The sequence below is a fragment of the Onychomys torridus genome, chromosome 1 (assembly GCF_903995425.1).
Source record: "Onychomys torridus chromosome 1, mOncTor1.1, whole genome shotgun sequence".
Taxonomy (NCBI): domain Eukaryota; kingdom Metazoa; phylum Chordata; class Mammalia; order Rodentia; family Cricetidae; genus Onychomys; species Onychomys torridus.
The window spans coordinates 164574492-164597294 of NC_050443.1; the positions used below are offsets into that span (position 1 = coordinate 164574492).

At 48.6% G+C, this 22803-nt stretch overlaps 1 protein-coding gene across 3 annotated transcripts; it reads left to right on the top strand.

Moving 5' to 3' along the window:
• Positions 1-6071: 6071 nt before the first annotated feature.
• Positions 6072-22581, top strand: Pprc1 (PPARG related coactivator 1). 3 transcript variants are annotated; one of them, XM_036171191.1, is made up of 15 exons: positions 6072-6300; positions 9010-9023; positions 11914-12088; positions 12638-12784; positions 12895-12987; positions 13104-15954; positions 16204-16257; positions 17212-17269; positions 17981-18051; positions 18917-19631; positions 21185-21319; positions 21408-21474; positions 21584-21705; positions 21914-22065; positions 22329-22581. In XM_036171191.1, exons 1-15 carry the CDS (start codon positions 6148-6150, stop codon positions 22430-22432), a joined length of 4911 nt encoding a protein of 1636 aa, XP_036027084.1. In that variant the 5' UTR covers positions 6072-6147; the 3' UTR covers positions 22433-22581. The 3 variants fall into 3 exon arrangements, with proteins under 3 accessions (XP_036027084.1, XP_036027076.1, XP_036027069.1); XM_036171183.1 differs by lacking the exons at positions 6072-6300; positions 9010-9023 and having other exon boundaries at positions 11920-12088; positions 12635-12784; positions 21414-21474; XM_036171176.1 differs by lacking the exons at positions 6072-6300; positions 9010-9023 and having other exon boundaries at positions 11920-12088; positions 12635-12784; positions 17984-18051.
• The last annotated feature ends 222 nt before the right edge of the window (positions 22582-22803 follow it).

Consider the following 22803-nt stretch of genomic DNA (forward strand, 5'->3'; position numbering starts at 1 on the left):
TTGAGACACTTGCTCCTCACTGAAATCTGTGCTGGGGTCTGTGGCGTCTATGGCTATACCGGCCTGCGTGTGCTTACTCTCATCCAAAGCTAACCAGGGTCAGGGTAGGAAAGTTATGCAGGCTGTAGATGTAGTTCATTGCTTAAGTAGAGTACATGCTTAGCATGCAGTGGGTCTCACTTTAGTTTCTACTATGAAGGGTGAGGCTGGAGAGGTGGCTTAGGGGTTAAGAATACCAACCCTCGCTGGGCAGTGGTGGCAGCACACACCTTTAGGCCCAGCACTCAGGAGGCAGAGCCGGGCAGATCTCTGTGAGTTTGAGGCCAGCCTGGGCTACCAAGTGAGTTCCAGGAAAGGTGCAAAGCTACACAGAGAAACCCTGTCTCGAGAAAACAAAACAAAACAAAACAAAACAAAACAAACAAACAAAAAAACCAATCCTCTTCCAGAGGACAGGGATTCAATTCCTAGCACCCACATTGGGCAATCCATAGTGACTCGTAACTCCAGGTCCAGGGTATCCAAAGGCACCAGGCACTCATGTGGTGCACACACCAACATGCAGGAAAACACCCACACACATAAATAAATCTTTTTAAAGTGGGTGTAATGCCTGGTGGTGGTTGCACACTCGAGAGGCAGGCAGATCTCTGTGAGTTTGAGGCCAGCCTGGGCTATAGAGTGAGTTCCAGGACAGGCTCCAAAGCTACTCAGAGAAATCCTGTCTCGAAAGACCAAACAAACAAATAAATAAATAAAAGTGGTTGTGATGACATACACCTGGAGTCCAAGACCTGGGAAGCTATTCCAGAACATTTCGAGTTCCAGAACAATTGGGGCATAGCGTGAGACCCCATTTAGGGGAAAAAAACAATCAATATAACCAAGTAAGTCTTTGGTGGGCATGGACCCAAACCAAAACAAATAATTAGAAGTTCCCAGTGTTTGGTGATTGGTGGCCTGAGGTTTTCGTTCACGGTGTTTAGGAACATGCTTGGAGACAAACCCATGTTTGGCACTGTTCTTTTTTTTTTTTTTTTAAATTAATTTATTTATTTATTATGGATACAGTGTTGTCCTGTCTGTACATATCCCTGCAGGCCAGAAGAGGCACCAGACTTCATTACAGATGGTTGTGAGCCACCGTGTGGTTGCTGGGAATTGAACTCAGGACCTCTGGAAGAACAAGCAGTGCTCTTAACCTCTGAGCCATCTCTCCAGCTCCTGGCACTGTTCTTAGACCTGCGTGGCTTTAAGGACTGCCTTAACTGGAGTGATAGAAAATGAAGAAACAGACACACACAGAAAAGCTGGGATTGGGTGAGCTGTGCACTCTGATGAAGACCGACAAGCAGCCAGGAAACTCAGCTGATTTGTCACACACAGCTAAACCTGAACCAGGAAGCAGGTGAACTAATTTTGGCAGAGTGTCTCTGTAGGGGAGTCTCAGGCTGCAGTCATCTAGGAGCAGGAAGCTGTGGTTGATACTTTCTGTGCACACTATCAACATGTTCTGGGGACTGGAAAGTGTAGTATGAATCTTAAAGACTCTTATTAATAAAACTCAAACCTGAGGCCAGTTATTGGGGTGAATGCTGGAAGATCAGAGAAGCAGAACAAGCCACAACTATCTCACCTTGCTAGTTCCTCAGGTGATCCTTTTTCCTCAGGCTGGAAGCTTCTGAGTCCTCCTCCACATGAATCTCAGCTGAACTGTGTTGCTCCAAAGCCTGAATGCTTAACCAACCAAATGCTTAACTAACTACATGCTTTACTCACTTAGTTCCTGGTCCTCACGCCTTACATACCTTTCTCTTTCTGCCCCCACTCCCTGGGATTAAAGGTTTGGTTTCTGGGATTAAAGGCGTGGGTCACCAAGCTTGGCTGTTTCTAAAGTGGCCTTGAACTCAGAGATCCACCTGGCTCTGCCTCCCAAGTGCTGGGATTAAAGGTGTGCACCACCACCGCCCAACTTCTGTTAGGGCTTACTCTTCCTATTTTCTAGCCACCATTTTTGGCTTTGTTCTAGTGGCTGTCTGTTCTCTGCCCCCAGATATGTTTATTTCGGGGAACACACAATATTTCAGGGAACACAATACCCAACACAGGAAAGGACCTGCCATTCCTATGGGTTTAGGGTATTGGAGTCCCTGACATGGCTGTACTCATGTCAACAATAAACACTCACTCAGGACCATTTCTTCATTACACACTGGAGACTCAAATTTTTTCTCTGATTTTTTTTTTTCTTTTGAGACAAATTTCACTGTGTTGCTAAGGCTGGACCCTTGGACTCTTGCTTTTCAGTTTCTGAGCAGCTGGGCCTTTAGGAAGCACCTGGTGCTCAAACTGTGGGCTTTGAACATGCTAGGCAAGTACTCTGTCACTGAGCTCCATCTTCAGCCCCATCCCTGCCTTTTGGGGAGGAAAGGAAGTCTCACTATGTAGCCTAGGCTCTCTTCTAATGTCCAGCCTAAGCCTCCAGAGTGCTAGGAATGCAGGTGAGGTCACACCCTCATCCAAACATCCTTTAAAATGTCTCTTCCAGCATAACACTATCTTACTTCCTACTACTTTCTCACCAACAGTTTTATTTAAATGTGCAAACTATTTGTTTTTGTTTTGTTTTGTTTTTTGAGACAGGGTTTCTCTGTCCTGGAACTCACTCTGTAGACTAAGCTGGTCTCAAACTCACAGAGATCCATCTGCCTTTGCCTTCTGAATGCTGGGATTAAAGACATGCACCACTGCCGCGCGGCCTTGTTTTTTTTTTTTTTTTTTTTTTTTTTGTTTGTTTGTTTGTTTTTTTCTTTCCCGAGACAGGGTTTCTCTGTGTAGCTTTGCACCTTTCCTGGAACTCACTTGGTAGCTATGCTGGCTTCAAACTCACAGAGATCCGCCTGGTTCTGCCTCTGAGTGCTGGGACTAAAGGCGTGTGCCACCACCGCCCAGCTTGTTTTGTTTTTTGAGACAGGGTCTTGCTGTGTATTCCTAACTGGACTAGAGCTTTGTAGCCCAGGCTAGCCTGGAATTCATGGACTACTCTGTCTCTGCCTCCCAAGTGCTGGGATTTGTCATGTGCTCCCACACTCAACTAAACTTTACTTTTTTCTAATGGAGCAAAGTCAGATTTTTTGTTTTATTTATTGAGACAGCATCTAGCTCCATAGCCCAGGTAGACCTGGAACTGACTCTGTACCCAGGTTGATCTTTAATTCAAGATGATGCTTTTGGCAATCCTCTTGCTCCCTATTTCTGAGTTCTGGGATTATAGACATGCACTATCATTCCTGGACAAGAAAGGTTCTTTTTGTTTGTTTGTTTTTCTCAAGACAGGGTTTCTCTTTGTAGTTTTGGTGCCTGTCCTGGATCACGCTCTGTAGTCCAGGCTGGCCTCAAAGTCACAGAGACCTGCCTGCCTCGGCCTCCCAAGTGCTGTGATTAAAGGCATGCACTACTACCGCCAGAACTATAGGGTAAGACCCTATCTCTTAAACCCAAACCAAACCAGCAAAACAGAAATAGGCATAGTGGCAAATACCTGGATCCTAGAAATTGGGATATGAAGTTAGGGAGAAAAGGTGTTGTGGGACATCTGTACTGTGTGTGAAGATGTATTTGCTGCGATTGGTGTAATAAAAGCTGAAAAAGCTAGGCAGGAGGTGTAGGTGGGATTTCTGGGGAGAGACAGGAAGAGGATGTAGGTGCACGAGAGGTACAAGATGGAAGAGAGGTAACACCATTGAACGTAGATTAATACAAATGGGTTAATTCAAGTTAGAAGAGCTAGTTAAGAACAAGCCTTAGCTTTCTTTTTTTTTTAGATTCATTTTATTTTTTAATTAATTTATTTTTATTTTTCTATTATCAGCTTGTTACAGTATAAATTCTTATCTTTATAGTGAAATGTTTCATTGAGGCTTGCTCAGTAATTGAGTAAAACCAAAACTTATTATAAGCCACAGTCATCCTAGGGTTGCCCTGCTATATATATAGCCTCCATGGTTCTGTGGATTGTAGTCTGATTGTTCTTTGCTTTCTATCTAGAATCCACTTATGAGTGAGTACATACCATGTTTGTTCTTCTGGGTTTGGGTTACCTCACTCAGGATGATTTTTTCTAGTTCCATCCATTTGTATAGGCTGAGCTTTCATAATTAGTAAGAAGTCTCCATGTCATTATTTGGGAGCTGGCTGGAGGGATAGAGACTCATTACAAAAAGGAACTCAAGGTCATATTTGGCTATAGATAAAGTTGGAGGCCAATCTGGGCTACATGAAACCCAATGTCAATCAATCTACTCCTCCCATCCCCCTAAAACACACACACACACACACACACACACACACACACACACACACTCCAATCATAGCCAGGCATGGTGACACATGCCATCTCAGAACTTTGGGGGCAAAGACAGGATTGTACAAAGCTAGCTTCAGCTACATAGTACATGTACAATGATATCTGTGATAATTTGTAATAGTGGAAAACTAGAAATAATGAAAAAATCTAAATAATTACACATTCATGTAATAGAACTAGTTTTTATTAATAGCTCAGGAAGCATTTGCCTGGTGACTTAATTAACATATTGCTACATGCAAAAAGCAAATTGTGAAACTATTACATATAGAATGTTGCCACTGTTAAATAAATATGGAGGTTGGGGATTTAGCTCAGTGGTAGAGCGCTTGCCAGGGCCCTGGGTTCAATCCTCAGCGCAAAAATAAACAAACAAACAAACAAACAAACAAATAAATAAATATGGAATCGGCATAGTGGCTCATTCCCTGTAATCTCACACTCAGGCTGAGGCAGGATTGTTGCGGTTAAGACCACCCTCCATACATAATTCAAAGCTAGCCTAAGCTATAGAGTAAGACACTGTCTCAAAGAACCCATCCCCCAAATAAAAAGACCAGTATGTGTTGCTGTACTTTCTTCCTATTGTTAAGACAGGGTTTAACATGGGTTGGTTGGTCTTGGACTTGCTATATGGTAGAGACTGGTCTTGAACTCTTAATTTTTTATCTTTCCTTTACATTTATTTTTTTAATTTTGTGTTTACAAATGTGCATGCATGGGCACACACTGTGTGTGTGTGTGTGTGTGTGTGTGTGTGTGTGTGTGTGTGTGTGTAGGTAAGAAGATAACTTGTGGAGGTCAGTTCTTCTTCTCCTTCCACTATGTAAGTTCCAGGGATCAAACTCAGGTCCTCAGGTGCCTTTATGGGTTGAACCATCTGATAGGTTCCAATAGTTGATCCTCTCCCTCCCCTTCCCCCCCCCCCCCAGCTGGTGTTATAGTCGTGTGCCACCACACCTAGTTTGTTATATTTTTTAATATCTGTATGTGTGTGCTTTCATCTGTGGAGGCTAGAGGTAGATGTTGATAGGGATGAAGTGTAAAAATACAGAAAAGTCTCGTGGCTGGCTGGGATAATCAGAAAAGCTTTCTTACATTAAATAAGGTTTGAAGGCATTAAATAACGTTCCATGCAGAGACACAAAAGCAAGAAGAATACTTGTCTTTGGAGAATGGCAAGAATTTCTGGAGCAGTAACAAAGAAGCTTGATAAAGAGAACCCAATGTAGTTTTCTGAGTAACTGTAAAGAAAGAGGGAAAATGCGGTATTGTAAGAGAAAAATTTGCTCTACTGCCGCAGTATGAGATTGGGTGAGTGTTAGTGTCTAGACTGCGAATGTCCACTTGGGGGCGCTGTTTCAAAACAGCGGCCGACGTGAACTAAGGTGAAAGCAAAGTATAGCAGGTAGAACGTCAAACAAAGAAAGCGGTCTAACATTTGAACAAATTAACAAAAATAAAGTGATAGGCAAATACTAACTCTCTTCCTTACTACTGCGTACTCAACAACTTGGTCTCCGATAGTGCCACAAAACTGAGCCCTACAATACTCCTAGGGCTCCTACCAGCTAGTCTTCCTTTAGAGACTACTATTCCCAGGAACCCTCGAGGAAGGTCAGGGTCCTCGTCCTCTTCCAGGGTGCAAGAGTGGCTCGCCGCACGGCCTTCTGGGATTCGAAGTCTTGCAGTGTCCTTCGGGAGATGTAGTTCCCTTCCCACAATCGGCTGGGCGAGGCGGCGCCGGCGATCAGAGCAGTGCTGGGTGTTCAGGGGCCAAGATGGCGGCGCGCCGGGGACGGAGAGACCGAGTCGCGCCGCCTCCGACTGGGGGCCCAGGTCCTGACCCTGGCGGCGGAGTTCGCGGCGGCGGTTGGGCGAGTTGGAGCCAAGCGCCGCATGGGACCGTGGGCGCCGTGAGCGCTGCGGAGCAGGTGAGAGGGTGGCCGGCGGCCCGCGGCTGGCAGCAAAGCGGCGTGTGCCGGGCGGTGACACGTGGACGCCACAGGAAAGGGAGGAAGCAGCCGCGCGCTGGTGCTGCGGGAGCTGGGTAGGGTGGAGAGGACCGGAGTCGTTTTCTGGGGGTACACCAGCAGAGGTAGGAACCCTGCGGCGATTCCTGGGAACGCCGGGGGGACGGATCGGGCGTCGGCAACGTGGCCCTCGCTGGGGCGGCGGGGACTCGGGACTGGAGTTGAAGGCTCAGACTGCTTCCTAAGGATGCAGAGGAGAGCTCCAGCAGCTTGGCGCCGTAGTTCCTTTTTCGGAGCACGTGGGGTGTGGGGGACGATTTTCCCGGGAGAACTTGTCTGCCTCCCCCTCCCCCTAGGCGGCGCGGGCGCCCACGTGGGGCGGGCTTGCCGGCGGGGCGGGGGGGGGGCGCGGGGCGCGGGTCCACGTGGGGGCGGGGAAGGGATGTCCACGTGGCTCCTGTCCCAGGCTGTCGGGCATCTCGGATCGGCGCCGGAGCCGCACTGCCGGGAACTGGGTGTGTCTCGGCCGCTCCCGCCATCTCTGGTCTGTGCTGGGGACCTCTCTCTGGCCTGGAGGTAGGGACTGCTGGAAGCAACTTTTCTCTGAGCGTAGAAGAGTTTATTCCCTCTTGCATGCGCCTGCAACGCTTTCCGTCGGTAGATGGTGGACTTTCCAGATGTTCCCAAAGGCTGCTTTCTAGAAATGTCAGGGTGTAAGGCGAGAGGGTTGGAGGACTGAGGCTGAAGGACTATGGAGGAATGGGTTCGTGGATGCTTCTGTCTGACCGGCTTAGAGTGGGTTGTGAGTCACAAGACACTGGCCTTTTTGGTTGCCCGAAGCCCTTCATATGTGATTCAAGGGTCATAGGGATGTCGATTTACCTGGGACTAGTTTAATTTTTCCCCTTACTTTTTCCCTAGCATCTTTTTGGGAGGAGATAGTTAAGGCATTCGCCGGTGAACTCACAGACGCAACTGTTTGTGAGTTGTGGCTGTGTGAGGCTTTCTCAAATTTTTGATGAGATAGGAAAAGTTGACCATTTAATGGGTCAGGGAGAATTCTTGGTGCCGAAATTGTATGTGTGTGTGTGTGTGTGTGTGTGTGTGTCCGTCCCCGTCCGTCCATCATTTCTCCTTACTTAAAAGTGTTTTTAGCCTACTGTTCATTGCTGGGATTCCAAAAATGCTCAACCAGGTTGGCAGTGAGTGAGCAGGAATTAGTTGTGTTCTTGAAGCAATTTAAGCGGAGTCCTTGACAGCATCCCCCCCCCTCTCCGAGTGAAGTTGGGTTACAGGCTTCCCAGTAATACAGGGTCCAACAGAACGCTCTAGGGGATAATGGCTTTGGGGGCATGACTTTGGGATCAACTACCCTTTTCCTCCAACTTATAAGCAAGCGGTCACATCTTTTGTGGCCAGTGCTGTTCACAACATCACCATCTGGGAGAAATGGTATGGATCCAAGATCCTGTTCTAATAGGTTCGATGGTCAGTCAACCCAGTAGTTATCGAGGTGCCGTATGTTTACGGATGGCTTGCTAAAGCACACGATGTGGTCCGCGCATTCCTGGGTTTAACTCAGGATAGGCAGATAATGGTGAGATAGAAGGCAAGCACCGGCTGTTGAGGGTCGTGTGGTCATTGGTAGGGTAACTTGAAGTCTGAATGGAAGAGACATTCTAAATTGAGACCCCCAAGACTAAACTGAAACACAATGACACGAGAAGAACTCGGGGACTTGGAGAGGACGTGCTGGAGAAGAGGCTGGCTGGAAGACCGCGGCATAAGCCATTATAAGGAGTTTAAATCTATTGCTAAGAGCAGTAGGATACCATTGAAGGGATTTTGCTAGGTTTTTGTTTTTGTTTTTTTGAGACAGGGTTTCTCTGTATCTTGGAACTTGCTCGGTAGGCCAGGCTGGACTCAAACTCAAATATCAGCCTGCCTCTGCCTCCTGAGTGCTGAGATTAAAAAGGTGGTACCACTCCCCTCCGCCCACTCTACAGTGCCTTTTGAGGGGACTTATGATGGTCCTAGGAATGGCCTGTTTTGGCTTCTGGAGCTCAACTAGTTACATATTTTAAAGTGTTTAGAAAAAGTTTCTGGGCTTAGAGGTAGGAGAACTTAGAGTTTAAGGGTATAGCTGGGCCCCAGCACTCAGGAGACAGAGACAGGTGGATCTCTGAGTTCAAGGCCAACCTGGTCTACAGAGTGAGTTCCAGAATAGCCAGGACTGTTAAACAGACAAACCCTGTCTGGGGGCAAAGGAGGGAGGAGTTTAAGGATAGCCTTGGCTACATATAGCAAGTGCAAGACCAGCCTGGGCTACATGAGATTTTGTCTCAAAAACTGAAATTAAAATTGGCTTTGAATTCCGGATGAGCAGACTTGGTGTGAGAAAGCCAATTAAGAGGCTGCTGTTGTTTAGAGCTAGTGGTGAGCTCACTTTTGGCTTGAACTTAGCCTTGGATGATCTGGACCCCCGGGAACTATCTTAACTGGGGATTGTGAAGAGCATTGGTGAAGTTGTGTAAAGGGCGACAGATGTCTCTGTCTTAGCCTCCAGCACCTGCCCAGAGGAGCTAGAGATGATGGTTTATAGGGCTGGACCGGTCTGGCCTAGTGACCTGGGCTGTAGAAGGGAGGAGGCAGGGCAGCTGGGGATGCAAGCTGCTTGCTCACCTGTGACTGTTTGCTGAGCCAGGCACTATTCAGCTTCTGGTTGTAATTACAGGATTGTGAAGGCCTGGGTGGGAGGGTTAGTCCCTGAACCTGCTGCCTTTTCACTTCAGCTCTGGGCCCAGACTCCTAAAAGTGTCTAAACCAGACTTTCCTCCCTGGGCCCTGCAACTCCACCTCTACAGGAATACTAAAGAAAAATGTCAGTCAGGGGAAGTTAAGCTTCTAACTCACGACCCACTCCAGGTCCCCCTTAGGCCTCTGTTTGGTACTGAGCCTGTTGCTTTTTTCTTTTTGGGAAAGTCCAAGTGCTACATCTCCCTTTGCTGCAGAAGGGTGTCTGGTTTGTTGATTCTGTTCTCAGGCCTTTACACCATACTTCTAAGAGCAGATGTGCATAGCTGGGGCTCTGGCCTCACCAGTTCCATTTGGGGCCTTGCCCATGCCCTGCCTATGACACTTGACAGGTCTGGGCGGGTCCTGCCTCATGACACAGCTGAAGACACTGCTAGTTCACAGAAGCATTCAAGGCAGGTCCTCTCCATCTGTGGAATCAGGCTTTCTCTTTAGCTCCCATTTGGTAGGGGGGTGGTGAAGAGACTCTTCCCTTAGAACTATCATTGATGTTCCGTGGCTCATCGTTGGGTCTAACAGTGTAACTCAGGTGTAGAGTCTTAGAGTGGGTTTAGTCTCCAGCACAAAGAACAGGGAGTGTGGATATTGTATATATAACAGTGTAAGGTATAATGGGTAGCTTGGGGGGTATAGATAGTCACATATAAATTCGGATGTACAGAATAGAAATGAATGTATGAATATAATCCTAAGTGTTATTTGCACCAAAGAATTGGAGTCTATTATTTTCCTCTTTTAAAAAGTAATTTGTTGAGGTTGGAGAGATGGCTCAGGAGTTAAGAGCACTGAGTAGCTGCTCTTCCGGAGGTCCCGAGTTCAATTCCCAGCAACCACGTGGTGGCTCACAACCATCTATGAGATATGGTACCCTCTTCTATTGTGGAGACATACATGCAACATGCAGGCAGAACACTATATACATAATAAATAAATCTTTTTTTAAAAAAAGTAATTTAAGCCAGGTAGTGGTGGCGCATGCCTGTAATCCCAGCACTCGGGAGGCAGAGGCAGGTGGATCTCTGTGAGTTCGAGGCCAGCCTGGTCTACAAATCGAGTTCCAGGATAGCCTCCAAAGCTACAGAGAAACCCTGTCTTGAAAACCCAAAAAAAAAAAAAATGTTATACAGAGAAACCCTGTCTTAAAAAAAAGAGAAAAGAAAGAAAGAAAGTGATTGCTTTTTGCATTTCTTGTTTGTTTTGTGTTTTTGAGACAGTCTCATTATGTAGTCCTGATTGGCCCAGTACTTGCCATATTGACCAGGCCGGCTTTGAACTCAAGAGCTCTGTGTGCTTCTGCCTCTCAAGTGCAGGGATTAAAGGCATGTAACATCGCTTGTCTTTTGTTTTTGAGACAGCAGATCTGGCTGTCCTGGAACTCTTGCTGTAGACCAGGCTGGCCTCGAACTCCCGGAGATTCTCCTGCAGACTCTGTCTCCGAGTGCTGGGACTAAATAGTGCAACGCCACCACCCAGTGTAGCATCACTATTGTTCTACCACATTTGCTTGTTTGTTAGGATTAAAGGTCTAGACCTTTGTTTGGCGCGGCCGGTTTGGGGGCCTTTGTGTTCCACTGGGGGTGTGAGAGATTTTAACTGGAGAAATCAGTTCTCTCTACCTAGTGAGTACAGAGAACTGGACTGAGAAGCTGAGCCATCTTTGTGGCCCCGGGTTATGTTAGGGATTTGACAGGATAGGCAGGATGTGGTTGTCAGGGAGTTGAAAAGTTGAGAAAAATGTTTGAGCTGGTGTGAGAGGAGATCAGCATGGGCTAGGGAGGCCCAAGAAGTCCTCTTGGAAGAGTGAGGATTGGCGCTCAGTACCAAACAGAGGCCTAAGGGGGATTTGGGGTGGGTCGTGAGTTAGAAGCTTAACTTCCCTTGACTGACATTTTTCTTTAGTATTCCTCTCCATCTGGTACCTTTCCCACTACAGCAGATGACTTTTTGAGACAGGGTTTCTCTTGTATTTTTGGCTGCCTTGGAACTCACTCTGTAGACCAGGCTGGCCTTGAACTCAGACACAATTGCCTCTTGTCTCCCAAGTGCTGGGATTAAAGGAGTGTACCACCTCTGCCCAGCTATCAGATGATTTATAATCCCATAAACAGGAGAATCTCTTAGAGTCCGAGCGCTGGGATTAAAGGTGTGTGCCACCTCCGCCCAGCAGCCACACCTTTAAACCCAGGCAGAGGCAGGCAGATCTTTGAGTTTGAGGCTAACCTGCTCTACAAAGAAAGTTCCAGGACCTCCAGGATTACATATTGTCTTCAAAAAACCCAAAACCAAACCTTTATTATCATCACCATTATCATAGTGTATGCACATTTGTTATGTGGTTCTTTGAGTGTGGGTGAACATGTCCTGGCATACATGCGGGTCAGTGAGGGGACAACTTTGCGGAGTTGGTTCTCTCCTACACTTATGTTGGTTTTGGGGATTCAACTCTGGTTATCAGGCTTTCGAAGTAACTACTTGTACTTGCTGAGCCATGTTACCAGCCACTCTTGATCTTTCTGATGTTTGATAATGTCTCATGGTCCAGCTGTTTGTGGGTGGAGTCTAAACTGCTCTGCCCAGAACACTGCCATCCTAGTTGGGGCTTTCGCTTTTGGCTTATACTTCTTTGCCTAGCTAGTCTAGACCTTAGACCAGGGTGGCAATGTGGCTGGACTCCTGATTTTAATGGAGTTATTAAATGGCTGCCCTCCCAAGGTCTTTCTGACTTACCCTCTCCCTCTTTTGTCTCAGGTCCACGAGGAGGGGGGGGGATGACTCTAGCTTTGTCAGTCTTTCTCGACTGGGCTCCTCTCTGAGGGATAAAGACCTGGAAATGGAGGAGCTGATACTGCAGGATGAGACACTACTGGAGACCATGCAGAACTACATGGATGCCTCCCTCATCTCCCTCATTGAGGATTTTGGGAGTCTTGGAGAGGTAAGCTAGGACAAGGCTTGGAGTTCTTGGAACAGGATCATTGCATGGGATGGTCTGTCTCAAATCTTTGGAGTTGTTTTAGACATGGCTTTGTTCTCTCAGATCATGACCTTGGATGCCCAACCTGAGTCCTTGAGAGATGTTTTTGTATGTAGCTAGAGTTAGACTACAGAACGTCTGACCGGCCCATGGAGGGGTGCCTTCAGCTTAGACTATGCTCTGAAGCTTATTTCCTTTCAGGGTCTTTGACCTACATGTCCAGGAGGTTCTGGTCTGCTTTTGAGCCTAATACCAGTCTAGCTCTGGATGGTTTCCTGAGCATCTCACATCTTACTTGAATGTGTAAAAGTGTGAAATCCAAGCTAAGGTTCAGGCTGACAGGTCTTTAGCACTAGAGAGTGGGTAGGTAGTAGAAGATGGGAACCCATCCTACCTGGGACTCAGATCCTTCTTGCTGGGAGATTAATTCTCTTGGCAACCCATCCAGTTCTTTGTATGGCTTGGTAGGTTATTAGAGATCTTGGGGAACCTCTTGTCTCTCTGGAGCAGAACAGGTTATCTCTGGAGGACCAGAACGAAATGTCGCTGCTCACAGCTCTGACAGAGATCCTGGACAACGCAGATTCTGAAAACCTGTCCCCATTTGACAGCATTCCTGATTCAGAGCTGCTTGTGTCTCCTCGGGAAAGCTCCTCTGTGAGTATGGGGGTGGGTGGGATGTGGCCAGTACAGAGGTCACAACCACATCTGTGAGCCTGTTCATCTAAATCTGCACAAACTGATTCAGGGGTCTCTTCTCTTCTTAGCTCCACAAGCTACTCACTCTCTCTCGGACACCCCCAGAACGAGAGCTCATCACCCCAATTGACTCTTTAGGGCCTAGTACAGGCGGTAGTAGGGTGAGTGGAGTAAGCCTTACCTGGGGAGCTCATGAACTCAGTTTGGGGAGGACATAGGGATTGTCTGGAAGGCACTTCCTGAGGAATGCCTTTGAATCTGCTCTTCTCTCCTGTAGGTTGAGATGTCCCTTGCAGATTCTCCTTGGGACTTCTCTCCACCTCCGTTCTTGGAAACTTCTTCCCCAAGGCTGCCTAGTTGGAGACCCTCAAGACAAAGACCTCGATGGGGTCAATCCCCTCCCCAGCAGCGCAGTGATGGAGAGGAGGAGGAGGAGGTCGCCAGCTTCAGTGGTCAGATGCTTGCTGGAGAACTGGACAACTCTGTGAACAGTGTGGACTTCCCCATGCACCTGGCATGCCCAGAGGAAGAAGACAAGCCAACAGCAACAAAGGTGGCAGTGTCAGCACCTGGTGATGAGAGCATCTCCTCATTGAGTGAGCTGGTACGCGCCATGCATCCATACTGCCTGCCCAACCTCACCCACTTGGCGTCACTTGAGGATGACCTTCAGGAACAGGCGGATGATTTGACACTGCCAGAGGGTTGTGTAGTGCTGGAGATAGTGGGTCAGGCAGCCGCAGCTGGGGATGACCTGGAGATCCCGGTTGTGGTGCGGCAGATTCCTTCTGGATCCCAGTCTGTACTCTTGGATGAGTCTGTAGGGGCCAGTCCTGCCTTGCAGCTACTCATGCCCACCATGGAGCCCGGGACGGAAGCTGCTGTGCCTGAAGCTGACCCTTCCCCTGATCAAGAAGATTTATCATTGAACTCTGCCTGCTTATTGGAGCCCAAGGAAATCATGGAGTCATTGTCACCCAAGGAACCTCAGAACCCACCCAGTAATGCAATTCAGGGTTCTCAGAGAGTTCCCAGAAAGGGCAGGAAGAAGAAGAGCAAGGAGCAGCCAGCAGCCTGTTTGGAAGGCTATACCAGGAGGCTGAGATCATCTTCTCGTGGACAGTCTACTGTGGCTACAGAGGTGAACTCTCAGGCAGGCAACTTACAGAAACAGCCTCAGGAAGAACTTCAGAGAGAGGCTGAGGCTCCTCAGAGCAGGGGGAAGCCACGGGCATGGGCTCGGGCATGGGCAGCTGCCTTGGAGAAGACTGGGTCTGAAGACTTACAAAGAAGTCCAGGGCGGGATAGTTCTGCTGAAGAAGATGCTCTGGACCTCTGCCCTAAGCTGGTTGACACCAGTCAGGCCAACCCCACTCCCTCACAAAATGACTCTGCTCAAGCTGACCCCATGCCAGTTGACTCTGTTGAAGCTGATGCCACTGCATTTGGCCATGCTGTAGCTGATTCTATGCCTGTTGACCAGGCTTCAGCTAGTACAGAGCTGACTGGTCCTCTTCCAGTAGGCCCAATGCTTACTGGCCCAGTCCTGGCTGACAGGGCAAGGATTGAACCTGCAGTGGCTATTCCCACTTCAGGTAACTTGTCTACCCCATCTGACACGGTGGCCGTTGACCCTATTCCAAATGACCTGACTCCAGTAGACCCTGTGATAGTGAAGTCCAGACCAACTGACCCTAGACGTGCTGCAATAGCAGCAGCTCAGGGGGGTCGTCTTTCCCTAGAGTCCTCAAACCAGCCCAAGGTCATCACCCCTGAAGTCAGGGGTGTTCTAGGTCCTCTGAAGGTGGAAGGTAGCACCGGTGCTATAACCCAAGAAGCCAGACCTCGGCCTCTCAGCCTGTCAGAGTACCGGCAACGGAGGCAGCAACGGCAAACGGAAGCAGAAGGCAGGCATTCTCAGCCCCCCGCTGGCAAGTGGCCTAGTCTTCCGGAGACCCCCACAGAACTGGCCGATATCCCTTGTCTTGTTCCACCAGCCCCAGCCAAGAAGACAGCTCCACAGAGAAGTCCTGTAGCTATAGCAGAGACTTGTTTAGTGTCTGTGGGCACCAGCCCTGCTTCCCCTAGTCCTGAGCCATCTGCAAGCAAACCAGTGGTTTCAACTCTCTCTGAACAGGTGCCATCTCATGAGATGCCACTTCCAGTTAGACCGCCCCCTCCTACCTTGCAGTCTGTGTCTCCTGCTGGGCCCATCCCTTCCACAATGCCCCCTCCTTTGCCTTTCCCTCCAGGCATACCTCCTCTGCTTCCTCTTCCTTCAAGTGGCCACGGAGTCCCCAGCGTGCCCCCACCTCCCTTGCAACCACCTGGACTTCCAGTGTCAATGAGACAAATACCACCTGACCCCTATACTCACTATGCCCCTGTGCCACCCTGGCCTTGTTATCCTTCTGTGCCCTCTTCCGGCTATTCTTGTCTGCCCCCACAACCAACGGTGCCCATGGTGTCTGGTACTCCTGGTACCTATGCTGTACCCCCAACTTGCAGTGTGCCTTGGGTACCCCCTCCTGCCCCAGTTTCACCTTACAGCTCCAGCTGTGCCTATGGGCCTGTGGGATGGGGCCCAGGGCTGCAGCAGCCTCCATTCTGGTCTACTCTTTCTCCACCTCCTCTGTCTTCTGCCTCAGCTGGAAGAGCTGTTCCTCCATCCAATGTGGAATCCAGTAGTAATCCAGCTGGTCCTCCTGAAGATAAGCTTCCTGTGCCAGTGACTCCTTCCCTAAGTTCTGGGCCAGCCAGCCCCATAGCTCCACCGATAGAGCCTACAAAGCTAGAGGTTCAGCCAGTGCCTGTGTCTCCCCAGCCAAAACACAAAGTGTCTACTACCCTGGAACAAAGTCCCCAGATCCAGGCTCCACCATGTCTCTCTGCTGAGTGTGAAGCTGCTGGGGAGTCTGCATCAGAGAGGCTGAAGCCTGAGGCTCAGGAGAACAGAACAAAGGAGAAGCCCCCCTCTGCAGCTAGCAAGGCTGTTCCCGTACCAAGGCAGAGCACTGTCCCAAAGATGCCTGCTGTCCATCCAGCCCGTCTAAGGAAGCTGTCCTTCCTGCCCACCCCGAGTTCTCAGGGTCCTGAGGATGTGGTCCAGGCATTCATCAGTGAGATTGGTGAGTGCTGCAATGTAGTCAGTATGAGAAGGGTACAGGGGTTGGCTGGAAGTGGGTTGCCCACAGGCCAGAAGGAATAACGTCCATGAGGCTGCCCTTTGTTGGATTTCTTTGGGGACTCTAGTTGTATTTGAATCGTTGCTGCTTCACTAACTTTGGTGGACAGGGAGGCATGTAAAGGGAGGCATCCTAGGACCTGTGAACTCAGTTGATTAGGGCTAGATTTTAATCTCATGTATTCCTTCTCAGGAATTGAAGCATCAGACCTGTCAAGTCTGTTGGAGCAGTTTGAGAAATCAGAAGGTGAGGGAACCTAGATAGTTTTTCTTCAACTTTTGTTTTTGTTTACACTTCCTTTGGGTTTAGCCTTGTAGTATTTTGAACTGGGGTAGAGGGTAGGGGTAATCTCAACAACCAGAAGAGCCTCTTAATTGGCATAGAGAGGCAACATTTCCCCTGGGAGTAATCTAAGCCAAGGCTATGGAGTATTACATAAGTCATTAAAGAGTAGGTAAGGAGACAGTGAGGGAGGCTGGGATTGGATGGGGATTTTCTAGAGGAAAGTAACCCTTCAGTTGAACTTTGAGAGGTGGGATTTCGTGTAATATATGTGGTATGTAAGGCAGAAAAGAGTTTAGGATGCTTCCGAGAAGATGATTTTGGAAGGCATTGAAGAGCTTGACTTTCTCAAGACAAGACATGGTGCTAGGTGCTGTGGAGGTTACTTCTATAAGAGCTTATGGAATAATTGGGAAAAGACTACACAGATAGCTTGAGTTGGTAACAGATATCTGTAGAATATAAAGAGTGAGACAGATAGGCTGTGTGGTAGAGATGTAGTTTCATCGGAGAACCCCTGCTTAGCCTGTGTGCATAGTCTTAGATTCATTTGCTAGACAAGTCTAAAGTGTGGTGTGTGCCTTCCCAGTACTGGGAAGTAGATCTCTGAGCTCAAGGCCAGCCTGGTTTATATGAAAGTTCTAGGCCTATTGGGCTACACAGTGAGACCCCATTTCAATGGCTAGGACAATTCAATTTATGGCTAGGACACTAGTTAGGCCCATCTTGACTTCTAGACCCATCAGTTTGCACTCTGACTCAGAATCAGTGGGGAGTGGGTATTTCTGAGCAGAAGAGAAATAACTAAATGTCATTATCTACATACATAGCACTGGAGGAACTGGATCTGAGCTTTGTGTATGCCACCTCAGTTTGGAACATCTGGTTGGGCTTTTAACTAATATGATTTCTTTACAGCCAAAAAGGAGTGTCCTCTCCCGGCTCCTGCTGACAGCTTGGCTGTAGGAAACTCAGGGTAAGTATGGAGATGTGAGCGAGTTACCCTACAGCTGTTGATCAGCAGCCGGCCAGCACTCCAGGACTTCCAACTGGACACCTTTGTGGCAGGGATGTTCCATCGTCTCTAGTGTCTTCCCCCATTTCTGTCCCGCTCTGTTACCGCCAGACATTGTCTTGGGTGATAAGGTGGGGGAGGGTATGTACTATCAGGAATTCCAATGCCTCTTATAATTTGGCAAATGATGTCTTCTGGGTTTCTTCCCTTCTGTTGTCAGACTTCAAGCTTGTTCAGTGCTGGGGTCACTTAAAGTAGAGGGGCAAATAGCTGGGGCTTCCCCTAACTCCTTGAAGGCACAGGCACCTGAACCTCTACTTCCTAGCATTCTGACATTTTTCACATTCCTGATCTGCTAAGTGTATTCTTCATCAGCACTGATTTCAGTTAGAGTTGAGCTTGGTAGGCAAGGTTCCTGATTGAAGGAGGTGGGGGGGACTCAGGGACATCTCATTGAAGGTCCTAGCCAACCTGCTTCCTGAAATTTGGCAGAATTTAATAGGCCCAATCTACAGCTTGGTCACTATGGCCTTTCTGTGCTAGAAGACAACTATCGGGCAGTTTGGGCATCCTGTTTTTCTCTACATACACCTTTTTCATTGCTTTGTGAGGAAAACAGATATATAAGATACTGAGGCAATGAACCAGGCTTTCCCTTTTCCCCCCTGCCAGCAGCATTGACACTCCCCCGGAGAAGAGACCCCTAGACCGGTTACAAGCCCCAGAACTGGCCAACGTGGCAGGTGGGTTCAGGTTGAACTCTGGCTTAGTCCGTGTAGCACATGTGCAGTGCCTGCTGTACATCAGTGTGTGTGGACATTGAGGTATAGGCATCTGGTCTCTATTGCTGTGTTCATAGTCAAGGGGGCAGATGTGTAAACAAATGAGCTTGTTGATTATCAGGTGATGTAGCTGTAGGCTGGGTGGGGCAGTGGGGGAGGGGCACATGGAATGTGAGTGCTGAGCTGAGGCCTGAGGACAGTCACTGCCGTCAGTCAGATGGTAGCTTTTAGGGAAACAGAGCAGCCTGACTGAACTAACTACAGAAGGAACTAGCTTGTAAGGTTCTGTAGCCCTGGACGTGGTTTGGTTTGGCTGGAGAGTAGAGGCTCATCGGGGTAGTTGACAGAACAAGGCAAGAGTTAAGGCTCAGTGACTAAACAGGAGGGCCGATCATGCAACTTGAGTGCTGTGTTAAGCTGCTGGGACTTCATCCTGTATATGCTTTGAAGAAACAATTGAAAAGGCATTCTCAACCTGGTTTTTGCATGGTTTGTCTAGCAAGAATCTAGATAACAGGTGTGGAGCTGGAAGGGGAGTTGGTAAGTTTATGGCATGAATCTAGGCAAGATGCAACTAGACATTAGGTGATGCTAGGTGGAGGGCGGGTTTAAGCATGAAAATGATGGGGTAAACAGAACCTGGTCACCAGCTAGGCTTAGGTAGTTAAGTGGCTAGTCTCTTGTAGTTACAGCAGTTAGAGAAGTTGGGCTGTTGTCAGTGCTTAGTGTACTCTTGAGAAGTGGGTCTTGAACCTCCTAGATACACAGAATCTGGAGTATAGAACTGGATCTCACCCTGCTATCTCCATCCTCCCTCCCCCCACAGGGCTCACCCCTCCAGCTACCCCTCCCCACCAGTTATGGAAGCCCCTGGCTGCTGTCTCACTGTTGGCCAGAGCCAGATCTCCTAAATCTACCGCCCAGGAGGGAGCCCTGAAGCCTGAAGGAGTTACAGAGGCCAAACATCCAGCTGCAGCCTGCCTCCAAGAAGGGGTCCATGGTCCTAGTCCTGTCCATGTGGGCTCTGGGGACCATGACTATTGTGTCCGAAGCAGGACACCCCCAAAAAAGATGCCTGCCCTAGTCATTCCAGAGGTGGGCTCCCGGTGGAATGTCAAGCGCCATCAGGACATCACCATCAAACCTGTCTTGTCATTGGGCCCAGCTGCTCCCCTACTTCCATGCACAATTTCCCAGGAGCCACTTGATCACAGGACTAGAAATGAGCAGGCAGAGCCTTCAGCGCCCTGTCTTGCCCCATCCACCTTGCTGTCTCCTGAGGCCTCACCCTGCCGGAATGGCATGAACACTAGGACTCCCTCTGAGCCCCCAGGCAAGCAGCGGTCAATGCGCTGTTACCGAAAAGCCTGCAGATCAGTCAGCCCTCCAGAACGGGGCTGGCAGGGCCGCCGTGGCCACAGCAGCCGGTCTGTCAGCTCTGGGTCCAACCGGACCAGCGAAGCATCCTCCTCTTCATCGGTGTCTTCCTCATCCCGATCCCGGTCCAGGTCCCTCTCCCCCCCACACAAGAGGTGGCGAAGGTGAGCTTTGTTGGCCTGTTAGAGTCTTTCCATTTGGGAAGCTCATGAACTCTTTCCTAGTTTACTTTGAAAAGGCTGTGGATTAAGGTGTGTACCTTCAGTCACTAAGGCTGAAGGTTTCTGTCTTTGGCTTTTGTCTTCCTTTTTGTGGATTGTTGGAGGCAAGCTGTGGGACTATCCTGTGGTGGAGTCTGGGATATTCCTGAAATTTTCTGCTTCCTTGAGATATACCAAGGTAGACTGTTAGAGTTTGCCTGTGACTACTATTATTACCGGCGCTCACACATGGTGTTTTCTTGGTGTCAATGCAGGATAGTGGGTTACCCTTAAGTGCTGGCGAGATGCTCAGTAGGTAAAGATGCATGTTTGGTGACCTGAGTGTGATCCTAGGATCACATGGTGGAGTGAGAAGTCATTTTTGAAGGTTGTCCTCTGACCTCTGCATGCCTGCTGTGGCACAATGCACACACACACATGATAAATTACTGTCAAAAGAATTCTTAGCGGGGTGGTGGTGGCGCACGCCTTTAGCCCCAGCACTCAGGAGGCGGAGGCAGAGGCAGGCAGATCTCTGTGAGTTCAAGGCCAGCCTGCTCTACCAAGTGAGTTCCAGGAAAGGCGCAAAGCTACACAGGGAAACCCTGTCTCGAAAAACCAAAACAACAACAACAACAAAAACCAAAAAACCATAACAAAAAAACAGAAAAGAATTCTTGTGCAGTTGTAGCTCAGTAGAGTGCCTGCCTAGTATGCATGAAGTCCTGGATTTGGTTCCAGCACCATGTCAACTACACATGTGTTCCATGCCTGTAATTGTAGCACTGAGGAAATGGAGACAGAAGGATCACAATTATTCTTGGCTAGAGTTTGGGGCTAGTCTGGGATATATGAGACACTGCTCTAGCACTGGTTCCTTTCTCCAGAAATGGCTGTGAACAGTAGTTCTGACATGGGAACCTCCACTCTCGCCGTGGTTACAGTAGGGAACTGTTAGGGAACAGTTAGAACTCAGACTCTGGAGCCTTGCTCCAGCACTGCAAATAGAGTAGCTGTCAAAACCAGGATTAGCTAGCCCTGTCTCCTGAGTCTTCCCGCGTCTCTTTTCTCTTTCTGATTTCAGTTTTTACCATTTTCAGCGGGAAGCATATGGTAAATGAAGCTCAGTAGTAACAGAGCTGTGTCAACTGTGTGGAAGGCCCTAGGTATATCCTCAGTACCACAAATAAGTATGCATGCCAAGCACCGGAGCATAGTCCCTGTGCTGGCAAGGCAGAGATAGCAGAATCACAAGTTCAAGGCCAGCTTGGGCTACCTAGTGAAACCCCTTCTCAAGTAAAAGGGTGATAAAAATGTCATGTAAAACTGTAGAAATACTTAATATATATGAAATTCTATGAAGGGTTCCCATCTGTTACCTGCGAAGAAAACTTGAAGCGCTTCTGCTCTCCTTTATCTTGGGGCCTGAGCTTCTTGCCAGGGAGGCAAGCCTGAGCCTGGCTGAGGTAGTGAACCTTACCTACACCATTCTCCTCATTCCTATGCCCTTATTCCAGGTCCAGCTGCAGTTCCTCTGGGCCTTCCAGAAGGTGTTCATCCTCTTCATCATCTTCCTCTTCCTCCTCATCCTCCAGTTCCAGAAGCCGTTCTCCCTCTCTGTCCCCTCATAGGAAAAGTGACCGAAGACGGCGGTGAGCATGTGTTTGAGGGTAGTGCATCTAGGATGCATGTGTCAGAGTCTTGAATTGTGTCTGGGGCTGACGGGACCTCTCTTGTCAGGTACAGCTCTTACCGTTCAAATGACCATTACCAAAGGCAGAGGGTGCTGCAGAAGGAGCGCGCAATAGTGAGTAGAGAAGCCAGGCCTGGGAAGAGTAGTTTGTCCTGTGCCGTGAGCTCAGTCATCAACAGCTGCGGCTCTGGCTCATGGTGTCTTTTTCCTTTGTCTGACATAGGAAGAGAGAAGGGTAGTCTTCATTGGGAAAATACCTAGCCGCATGACTCGCTCAGAGCTGAAACAGAGGTTCTCTGTTTTTGGAGAGATTGAGGAGTGCACCATTCATTTTCGTGTTCAAGGGTAAGCTCGGGTCTTGAGGTCAGGATGTCTCTACTTCATATTCATGCACCTTGAGGTTTCTCTCTTTCCTGTGTTCTGCTGTGCTGAGCTGGGTGGGGTCACCTTTGTTTTTATAATCAGAGGGTTGACCGTTGGGGGCGGGGTGAGAAGCAGCACCTGTGTACTCTTCTCCATAACCTGTGCGTAAAATGGCTTCCCTCCCCACTAGTGACAACTATGGTTTCGTCACTTACCGCTGCGCTGAAGAGGCATTTGCAGCCATCGAGAGTGGCCACAAGCTGCGGCAGGCAGACGAACAGCCCTTTGATCTTTGCTTTGGGGGTCGCAGGCAGTTCTGCAAGAGGAGTTACTCCGATCTTGGTGAGTGTTGGAGGAGGACTTGAGGGCTTGGCATATGTCGCCCCTGCCCCAGAAGGGTTTCTCGAACATTTGAAAATAAAGCTATTGACTTGCATTCTCACACACAAAGACCCTACAGGGTGGGGTGAGGGGATGGGCTCTCCCGTACTTCTTCACAAGCATGGCAGTTTTGTTCCATCTGTTACCTGGTTGAGCCATTTGAAAACCCTGTGATTGAGAAGTGTGGTCAGACACTATAATGTTTGTTCCTCTCGGCTCTCTAGACTCCAATCGGGAAGACTTTGATCCTGCCCCTGTGAAGAGCAAATTTGATTCTCTTGATTTTGATACATTGTTGAAACAGGCCCAGAAGAACCTGAGGAGGTAACCCTGGGCACTTCTCCCCCACCCATTTTCTCTGGAGGTGTCCAACCTCCTCCACCCCTCCCCCACTCTAGGGGGAGAGAGCTGCTAGTGTGGAAATGACTGTTTTATAATAAATGGAAAAAGGTTAAATAAAAACGTGTTAAACTGGGATTTTTAAGTGGTTTTTGTTTTTTAATAACAGGTACTGAAAAAATGAACATTTCTGTGTAAGGTGGGTCTGAGGGAACATCTAATAAACATGAACTATGTAGAGAACTCCCGCGTGGTATTCTTTCTGTGTGCTAATGTCAAGTGTATTCGTTACTTTTCTGAACACATTTAGGGGTCATGCTTACCTTCACTGAGTTCCTATGATTCCTCTTTGGGTTAGGT

What these genes read in the sequence shown, in the direction of transcription:
- Pprc1 (XM_036171191.1), top strand. Translation starts at nt 6,148, where the DNA reads ATGGCGGCGCGCCGGGGACGGAGAGACCGAGTCGCGCCGCCTCCGACT. An exon ending in AGAACTGGCCAACGTGGCAG is followed by an intron (nt 18,052 to 18,916) that starts GTGGGTTCAGGT and finishes CTCCCCCCACAG; the next exon opens with GGCTCACCCCTCCAGCTACC. An exon ending in ATTCATTTTCGTGTTCAAGG is followed by an intron (nt 21,706 to 21,913) that starts GTAAGCTCGGGT and finishes CCTCCCCACTAG; the next exon opens with TGACAACTATGGTTTCGTCA.